The sequence below is a fragment of the Hypoxylon fragiforme genome (genome assembly GCF_022984875.1).
Source record: "Hypoxylon fragiforme strain CBS 206.31 chromosome Unknown GGS25scaffold_2, whole genome shotgun sequence".
NCBI classification, from domain to species: domain Eukaryota; kingdom Fungi; phylum Ascomycota; class Sordariomycetes; order Xylariales; family Hypoxylaceae; genus Hypoxylon; species Hypoxylon fragiforme.
In genome coordinates this window covers 4,096,631-4,106,260 of record NW_026054757.1, presented here as the reverse complement: position 1 = coordinate 4,106,260, position 9,630 = coordinate 4,096,631, and the positions used below count along the sequence as shown (strand labels likewise).

General features: G+C 50.0%; 3 protein-coding genes across 3 annotated transcripts; 1 reads left to right on the top strand and 2 right to left on the bottom strand.

Moving 5' to 3' along the window:
- Positions 1-143: 143 nt before the first annotated feature.
- GGS25DRAFT_478619 (uncharacterized protein) lies at positions 144-2,365 on the top strand. Its single transcript, XM_049259955.1, has 4 exons — positions 144-929; positions 996-1,224; positions 1,327-1,604; positions 1,701-2,365. Exons 1-4 carry the CDS (start codon positions 828-830, stop codon positions 2,007-2,009), a joined length of 918 nt encoding a protein of 305 aa, XP_049120688.1. The 5' UTR covers positions 144-827; the 3' UTR covers positions 2,010-2,365.
- Positions 2,366-2,746: 381 nt separating this feature from the next.
- On the bottom strand, positions 2,747-5,463 carry GGS25DRAFT_151329 (P-loop containing nucleoside triphosphate hydrolase protein). The gene is made up of 2 exons (XM_049256397.1): positions 3,873-5,463; positions 2,747-3,667 (listed from the first exon to the last, which is right to left on the bottom strand). The coding sequence occupies exons 1-2, from the start codon at positions 5,297-5,299 to the stop codon at positions 2,941-2,943; spliced, it is 2,154 nt and encodes a 717-aa protein (XP_049120687.1). The 5' UTR covers positions 5,300-5,463; the 3' UTR covers positions 2,747-2,940.
- A 974-nt stretch (positions 5,464-6,437) lies between these two features.
- Positions 6,438-9,339, bottom strand: GGS25DRAFT_151301 (Pkinase-domain-containing protein). The gene is made up of 3 exons (XM_049256396.1): positions 7,156-9,339; positions 6,998-7,097; positions 6,438-6,933 (listed from the first exon to the last, which is right to left on the bottom strand). Exons 1-3 carry the CDS (start codon positions 9,187-9,189, stop codon positions 6,524-6,526), a joined length of 2,544 nt encoding a protein of 847 aa, XP_049120686.1. The 5' UTR covers positions 9,190-9,339; the 3' UTR covers positions 6,438-6,523.
- Between the last annotated feature and the right edge of the window lie 291 nt (positions 9,340-9,630).

Genomic DNA, 9,630 nt, shown 5'->3' with positions numbered 1-9,630 from the left:
TGATGAGGCTGAAAGCGCGAAATGAGTGGGTCCCCTGTAGCTGGTACTCTAGCTCAGCTAGCGTGATTTCATAGTGGGGCCCTCCACATTGAAGATAAGTTGTGGCTAATTGCTCCATGTGGCGCTAATGCCTGCTCAGCTCAGCTCAGCACTACGCACATCACCGTGCAGCTCTTCTCCCCCTTATGACTCTATTCATGCTAATGTACATAGAATTAATGCAAAATCACCTTGTTAAAGAAAGAAGCCTGCGGTACTTGTATACCTAGGTACCTTCCACCCTTACACAATAGGTACTCATGGCAACTCCAGAGTCGATATAAGTATCCCCCCGGACAAGCCCTGGGTCTACCTCCGGGCCCGGTCCGGGGTTTTCCTATTAGGCTCTCCGTACTCAGGTAGGTAGGTAGGTAGGTAGGTAATCGACCTTCGGCAGCAGCTTGATAGGTACTTAGGTAGTCAGCCACCTTGGATATCAGGAAGGTAGTTCTACTTGAAACTTTCGAGACACATAACAGCAATTCATTGATAATATACACCTACATCCTCCTTCCCTTATCAAAGCTACTAGGTACCTACCTACTAAGTTAGGTAGATCGATCAGTTTGGAAAATTAATAAGTACCACGAAACCTTTTCAATGCCGTGTTGTATAGTGTTCTCCCTACGCTACACCCTTATCCTAGTTTCCCATCTACTGTGGCCAACACTCTCTCCCCCCTTCCAACTAAATCCAGCCTTACCTCGTCGTAACTTCTTCCTCCCTTCCCCTTCCATCCCCCTTCTCATCTCATCCCATCCCAAAGCCCGAGTGAATCAACATCCAAAATGCCGCGAGAACTCACAACCCCCACCGTCCTCACCATCCTCTTCCTCGCCCTGACCGGCATCTACGGCTTTCTCAGGTTCTCCCACGAGAACGTCCTTGCCGTAAGTTACCTATATCTACCTACCTACCTATCTCAAAATCCAATCCAATCCACTAACACCCCATAGATCCGACGCTTCGAAGCCGTGGTCAAAGCACAAGAGCCCGTCTACCTGGCCCCTTCAACGTTCGAAGCCGACGGTCTCGAGGAGCCGCATCGGTTTGTCGGCCCGGTTTCAGATGACCACCAGCGCAGCACGACCGCCGGCAGCGTTGCCCGCCCGCTCATCACCTACGCGTACAGCGAGTCCCCTCATGCGCGAGAGAACCTCAAGTTATTCATTGACAACGGCTTGCGTGAGTTTTCCATTTGGAGCGAGAGAGAGAGAGAGAAAGACGGTGTTTACTCAACCACATCTCTCCCGCTTTACTACGTAGTCACTAACCCCACCACCACAGACAGCGCCGCAGACTTCATCTTCATCCTCGCCGGCCCCACCTCCTCCGCAACCTCACTAATCCCCAGCCAGCCCAACATCCAGATCATCCAGCAGCCCAACAACTGCCTAGTCGGCTTCGGCGCCCACCGCGGCGTCCTTCGAAAGGGCGGGCTGTGGAAGAAGTACAGCTACTTCATCGCGGTCGACGCCAGCGTCCGCGCACCGTTCGCGCCGTACCCGGGTCCTAGTTTCCGCTGGAGTGACGTGTTCCTTAGCCGACTTGGTGGCGATGTCAAGGTATGTTGTCTGTCCCCTAGTGCCCAACCCCTAGCCCCTAGCCCCTGAACAACCATTTCATTTTCAATGCACGAAATAACTAATGAAAACATCTAGCTCGTAGGCCTAGCACCTCCCCACCAGCCCCATTTCCAGCCCCATCCCCATCCCCATCCCCATTCCCCCAAACCCCATCTCCCCTCCACAATCTGGGCCACCGATTCCACCGGCATGAAGCTTCTTCTCTACCCAGACGACTCGCCAGGGCCACGCCACTACCACACCTACAAAGCCTGCCACAAAGACGCCAGCCAGTTCCTCCACGACGAGATCATGACCACGTCCGTGATCAAAGAAGCAGGCTACAAAGTCGACGTCTTGACCCTGGTTATTATGGTGGGTGATGGGGGAATGCGTCTATACTAACCACGTCCACACTGCTTGCCTATGAGGGACGGATGGACAGAGGGGGGGGGGGATGAATAGGAGGATAGGATAGAAGATAGGTAGAAGTGGATGGGATGGGATTCTTATGTAGGTAGGTACCTACCTACCTATAATAAGTAGACTGATTGCACACATTCGTTCGTGACTATCACGCTGTGTACCTACAGTACCTACCTGAGTCTAACCAGCACGACTAGAAAAATGCAATACTACCTAGGTACCTCGTCCCTGTGGATTTCCTAGGTAGTCTACAATACTGTAATTGACTGCCTTACGCGCTACGAGGCATGGTAAAACAGAAATCAGAGAGGAAAATGGTGCCAATAGGGAGTCCCGTTGACTGCATGAGAATAAACAATACCTACCTACCTAGGTATCCATTTCAATGCCACGAGACTGTATTCTACCTATAGCATCAACCCTAGGTACCCAATTAGAGGACAAGAGCTGTCGATTGTCGCTGTTACATAGAAGCCATAGGGTCATAGTATGGAGCAGGTAATAGGTAGGGTTTTCCAACATCGTATGCGTATTAAAATTCCTACCTCCAGGAACAGCTTAGGCTACCTACGTTGGATAGGGGAGTATTATATCATCTCCGAGACTGGCCGTTACTTACTTGCTTACTAGGTAGGTACCTACCTAGTATATCAATAACCCGAAAGGATATCCCAAGCTCGCCTTATACTCCTTCTAAACGCCTCCCTATGAACCCCTTCCCCTTGCTACCTACCGCCTATATACCCTAGGTACCTAGGTAGGTATATATCCCCTTACCCGCCTGACCTATACAAGCACCTACCCAACTACCAACCCACGCCACGCTATACTTACAGTATACCTACCTACCGACCTACCCTCTCACCAACACCCATACCAATACCCACGCCCACAAAACCCCCCAAACCCCTCAAAAATACATACCCAAAGTCCGGCCTCCCATTCTCGACATATCCGACGCCATATAATCGATGTGGTCCCCGCTCGCGACGTCCTTCAGAAACGTCTCCAGCATGCGCGCCGCGGACTTTAGACGCGCGAAGTCGAGCGGCACGCCGTCGGATTCCGCGAGCCCTGAGGCCACGCGGATCACGTTTCGGATCTGTCGCCCGTTGAGCTCGTAGTCCTTGGCCAGGGAGTCGAATTGGACATCGTTTATGTTGATGTTGATGGCGCCACTGCAGGAGGAGGAAGACCGGGACGAGGATGAGGACGAATGTGAGGATGAGGAGCACGAGGGGCAGGAGACGCGAGTGCAAAGGGTGCGCCAGATCTTCAGGCGGGACGCGAAGGCCAGCTGCGTGTAGCGGATGGGGAGGTGGATCCTGGACGCGAAGAGGTCGTCGAGGTGGCTGAAGCGGTTCATCGTGAGAAAGACAATGCCGCTGTAGTTATGGAGGGCGCCAACCATGTAGGTCTGGCAGTGGCCCTTGCCGCGTGATCTCTGAAGGTACGCTTCGGGGTCATCGATGAGAAGCACAGCGTTCCAGATTAACGCCAGCTTCATCGTTATTTCCATTTCTGCTTCTAGGCGTTCCATTGGGAAGCTGTCTCTGTACGACACCGTGCAGAGAGGCCGCTTGAAGTGTTCGGCCACGCACTCCACTGTAAGTGTCTTGCCTACACCAGGTGGGCCACTGTTCGGTAGACAAGCGTCAGTAATCAGATACCTAACTACTTTTCTGATATGGCTATGAGAGCCGTCGGCCCGTGTTTAAGGGAATCCCTACTAAATACCTAGGTACCTAGTAGGTAGTTATCAACCATTTCAAAATATATATGAAAAGGAGTATATTCCCAAGAGAGTCCAAGACCGATTGCAATATACCGGGGGCTACATACTGTAAGAGGGCTACAAGCCCTTGGCTCTTGCGTATGCCAATATCGTTGAAGCTATCGCGGTTACTCAAATGCGTAGAGACGAGGGACTGAATAGTCTTTTTCGTCTCTTGGTCGAGCACGAGATCTTCGAAACAGCGAGTGTTCCACTCCACGGGGGACACATTACTGATAGAAAACAACATGAACTGATTCGTCTCCAATGCGTATCCCCTGAGCACGCCGTGATTGATCAAAGCGTTCTCGTCGGATAACTTGGCGAATTTTTGCGGCGCGGAAGCTAAATTATCGTTGCACGACACCCTATGGTATGCCTCGTTGGAATTAGCGATATTCTCGAGCTCGGTGACTTCAAGCTTAGAAAACGGACCGAACCGGTCGCAGGTCTCGAAGTCGATCATGATGCGCTCCTTAACATTCGTTGGTCTTAAACTGCCCTGCGAACCTGTTGTCAGGGCAAGTCCGTCGTATTGCCTAACATGTTGGCCGACGTAGCTCTCGAATTTCCTGCCTCGTTCAACTAGCTCCGCGCGTATCTTACCCGCATCTTCCAACAAGTCGAACGGCATGGTTTCAAGATCTTTCACTTTCCGCAACCCATCGTACTTCGGGATAGTGTGTTTCACTGTCACAGTACCGAATTTCTGGCCGTCGAAGGAAACATAGTCAGCATTCACATAGAGGGCGTTGGTACCATAATCGCAACTATCGACCCGGTAAGCTCGGTGCTGATCCCAGTGTTTGCTGTATATGATTGTGCGTGGTCGGAAAAGAGTCCACAGTGTGTCATAGGAGATAGCCTTGAGGTTGCTGGATGTGCAATTATCATAAGCAGCGATGTCGAGGTCGAAACGAGTCTTGATCCAGGTCATAAGTAGTTTTAATTGAGCCTTGGAGTCCTCATCATTCTCAAAGCGATCGTGACCTTCTGACTCTAGTTCTTTTCTAAAGTAGAATAGCGAACAGTATGGGTATTTGATCCTAACGTCGTTGGCATGTATAGAATCTATAGGGCAGTCTCCCATAACGTCGTTGAGCAACTGTCGTAGTGGTTGGTGGTTGACATGCAAGACCGTCATGTCAACGTCGTCGTCGCCGCCATCAGTATCGGAATCGGAATCGGTGTCGTCGTTCTTGTCGTAGCGAGGCTTGACCAGGCAGAATGCAAACATACGGGGGTTCTTCACCTCTTCCTTATTCTGGTCAAAGTATATCTTTTTCTCGCCATCGTCTTTCAGTCTCAAATGCTTGATCTCACACTTGATAGGCCCATCCTTGGATGATGATGTTGTTGTTGTTGCTGTTGTTGTTGCAACTAGATCCCCCTGACAAGTTGTTGAGCTAGCTCGTCGTTTTAAGCTATTCCCAAGGCTCTTCCCAAGGCTCTTTCCCCATCCTGAAAGCATAAGTATAAACTTTGGTCTAGCCATATTTCGGAAAGGATAAAAATATGAAAGTACTTAGGTGAGAAAGGTAGCCAAGACGTTATCAATACCTAGTTAATGACTCTATAGTGGTACAAGTATGAACACTCGGAAAAAGAAGGAACATGACCAAGACGACGAGATCTCTCAGTTTATAGTAGGTAGACACCCACTATCCACCCCACTCAACTACCTAGGTAAGTAAGCAAAACATGTATTTGCTTGATAAGTAGGTAAGTAGGTAGGTAGGTAGGTATGCAAGGCTGTAGCCGACCTAGAAGTTACATAAGTGAGGTAACTCAACATGCGAATTCTTATCACAAGTCATGGCGTCCTAGGTACTGTAAGTAGGTAGGTCCAGTACTTCATTGGTTATGATGGAACTTGTTGATAAGGTTAGAAGGTAATAGATCGCGAAGTTGAAGACTCGGAATTTTATGTGGCACCTCCAAGATAATTAATATACATGTACTGCAGGTCAACCTCTCATAGGGCTCTACGGCATACTGCTGGACACCTCGAACGTTGTGTAACAGCCATACTCGCGGATGATATGTAGGGCATTGAATGGAGACCTTAGGAGGTATGCACATGCTATGTACCTAGGTTAACCTACCTAACCTAGTAGTCATGTAAGGCTCCGTCTCAATGCCTCACATTTGCATCACCACGACATTTCTTCCCCTTGTTCGAACGTACTAGGTAAGCAGGAGTCAGAAAAAGAACAAAGACCTTCGAGAATGGACATGTTTGGTTTCGAATTGGCATGTCTATGGTATACTATCAGAGTATGCATTGCCTTTTTACCACACACGCCGACGCCTACAAAATCGTGCCTCGAAAACCACGCGTTCGTCCTTTACAGTCAATTAAAACTTCCCAAACTCTTCGTGGTATTGGTCGTATCCCCGCAACTTTCTTTCTATGCAACCAGCCATTGCTATGAACCCAAATCGCAAGTTCGTGTCTCTGCTTAGTGTAAGGATCTGGTAACGTCACACGCGTTACCCCATCCGATGATGCGCGTAGCCTTAGTCGGCGAATAAGCTGCATATCCATAGACAACGAGAGAGCCCTGTCTATGTGTTCCAAACGATGAATACCTCTTCCATGCAAATCTTGGTACGCAGGTGAGTTGCTGGGCCCCAGAACCTATGGTTTCTGGAATTGAAATCCGAGGGGCTACTACTCAATGAATCGTCAATAGGAGAATAGGGTATCGTCATTTTCTTATTTCGCATGCTTTTTGAAGGCAAGTAAATCAGAGAGGCTTCCAAGTGGACAGCCGTGCTTGAGGAAGTCGTGTTGCAGGAGCTCATCTGCCGAAGCACGGCTCTTAACGTCGACGCATAGGCAGACAGACAGAAACGCCTTAAGCTCCTTGCTGAGCTTTTCTGGCTTCTTTAGCCGGGGCGTACCGTTGGTCGCAATGAGATATAGCGCCTTTAGAGGCTCCTCATTGAGATACGGCGGCTCTGATTCTATCATCTCGATTGCCATAATACCTAGCGACCATATATCGACCTTGGGGCCATATTCCTTCTGCTTAACAACTTCAGGGGCCATCCAATATGGCGTTCCAACCATAGTGGCTCGCTTCGACTTGGTCTCGGTAAGCTTTGCGCAGAAACCGAAATCGGCTACAAATGACGTTAGTTGACTTGTATTGAAAGGGACTGAAGTTCACTGATTATAAGCACTTACTAATCTTCACGTTTCCGCGGGCATCTAGAAGAACATTGTCGCTCTTGATGTCACGATGGATAATGTTCTGGGAGTGTAGGTGTTGCAATCCACGGCAAGTCTTGGAAACCTAGTTAGCAAATATAATAATACCCAAGTTTGATTCTGGTGAAACTCACCTCGAGGCAAATTGTCGAGATCTGTTCTTCGGTAATGACTGGGTTGTTGTCAATGACATCTGTCAACGCACCGCCCTCCATGTATTCCATGACAACCCATAACTCAGCGTTGTTGTTGCGCAGAAACGCGTCAAGAAAGTTGACAATGTTTCGGTGCTTGCTATCCTTCATCACCATGATTTCGTTTACAATCAGTTCCTTGCGCGGTTGGTGCGCTAAGTCCATCTGCTTAATAGCAACTTGAGCTCTAGAGCCCTGGTTACGGAGGACCTCTCGAGCAACAGGAGACATGGCACCTTCTTTAACCTTAGCCACATAGACGGAGCCAGACGCACCCTGTCCAATCTTCTTTTGTTTCGAGTAAGACAAGTTAGGGTCGTCTTTTGAGACAACTTCGATCAGTTTGGCCATGACCTCTTTTTCTGACATGGTAGACATGCGGACATCCTGTTTTCTTTCCGACGGCGAAGGCTTGGCTGTGAGGGCCGCCTCTGCAGCCTTGATGCCATCGTTCTGTTGCTGGCTAGGCTTGGCGGGAACATTTAGAGGCTTGACTGGGGCGGGCATTCTTGCTGCCGCTGACTGGTTCTGGGCTTGGCCATTCGATCGTTGTTGAGGAGAGCCATTTGCATTGTTGTATCGAGGAGCAGATGACTGATCGTTTCGCGGCGGCATACGCTGCGTCTGGCTAGACTGAGGTTCGCGTGAGGACATGGAGCTTGAGCTCGATTGCGATGTCATCACAGGTCTGTTAGACGAAGACGCCGAAGAGCTGGGCGCGGGCGGAGCAGGCCGCTGAGCGCGAAGGCTGCCGGGCTGTTGGCCGAGAGACTTGGGCGCAGGCGGTGCGGCTCGGCTAGGATTATAACGATCTGCCGAAGCTGGAGAGCCACCATATGCACCACCGCCAACCTCTTGTTGAGCCAAAGGAAGTTTCTTTTGCGGAATGGAAGCATTATAGGCTTCCAAGTCACGTCGGTTTTGTTCGTCAATCTCTCGCTGTCTTTGAAGCTCCAGTTGCTTCATGCGCTGTTCTTCTCGCGCTGCATCAACCGCCGCATTGTAGTTACTTCCCGAATTCTGTATTGGCGGTCGCTGCGACATATCTGGGGGACTAGGTCGTCGTGGTGGAGTGGCACCCTGTTGCTGCGTCGGGAGGTTACCGTAACTGCGTTGTGGAGGTGGCATTGGTCTCGGAGGAGCAACAGAGGCTCCACCTCCACCGCCATATCCAAGCTGTTTGTTTTGCTGCGTACTGGGAAGTGGCGTGGGGGCGAGGTTTGGATACTGCTGAGGGTTTTCTGCTCTTTTGGTAAGATCGGAGTAGAAATCTAAAACTTCGAAAACGGCTTGAGGATTTCGCTCGTAATCTTCCTTTGTGATAGCAGACGAGTTCAAAAGTTTAGACCATTCAGGGGGCAAGCCTACGAACTGTCCTGTTTGAGGATCGAAACCAACGTGTACCGCATGGGAGAAATTGGTCGGATTGCTCACTCCCCCCATCGTCGGACATCGGCCATAGAGGAGGTCAATCCAATCGTAGAGATCATCGTCGCTCTTCACTCGGATGTGCAAAGTTCTAATGGTGCCGTCGTCATCTCCGGGGCTGTTAGAAGAACCTTGCATAAGTCTCTTGATCTCAAAAATGGTGCCCGCGGCTTCAACTCGCCCGACATTGACGACATCCTTGAGGTATAAAGTGTAAGAAACCTTTCCGCCCTCAGCCTTGTGGAAGTCGAGGGCCTCTTTACGCAGGATGAGGTATTTCTGCTTCCATGGCTGGATGAAATTCCTGCTCTCCTTGACCTGTGCCCACCCTTCTTTTATAACTGCAACACCTCCCATGCCGTCTGCTTGGTTGGATCGTTCACGAGCGAGAGGTAGAGAAATAGTCGAGCCTGTATATGTAGAGGTAGCGGTACGTGTAATGGGCGAAGAAACTGCATTCGTCATGCTCCCTGGATAATTGGTACTGGGTGTAAGATTGAGACGCGGGCGATCCGTGGGTGGTCGCGGGGCCGGGCCGGGGTTCATGAACTGACCAGTAGTGTAGGCGCTGTTGATGTGATGGTCAGTTCACGTATTCGGTAAATGTCATAAGACAATTTAGATAAACCTCCAGCTAAGGCTTGGTAAGGGGTAAGGAACTAGTGTAAAAGTGATGGTAGTCGTAAGTAGGTAGGATTTAAGCAACACTCTAAAATGCCCACTTCTACTACGATACTAAATGAGGAATGGTGGATGAAGAACGAAGACTGGAGGGAGGGTTGGCTCCAAAAAATGAACCTGTACAAACGAGCCGGTGCAAGGAAGATTAACTGGGACGAGCGTACCTGTTTGGCGCCGCCATGATGGGCAAACCTGGGAAGGTTGAGATACCGTAGCAGGTTACCGTAGCAGCTTCTACCACGTGGGAAGTCACTGCCTTTGCCTTAAAATGACGATACGCAAAGCACTTGCGAGGCTTTGTTCAAT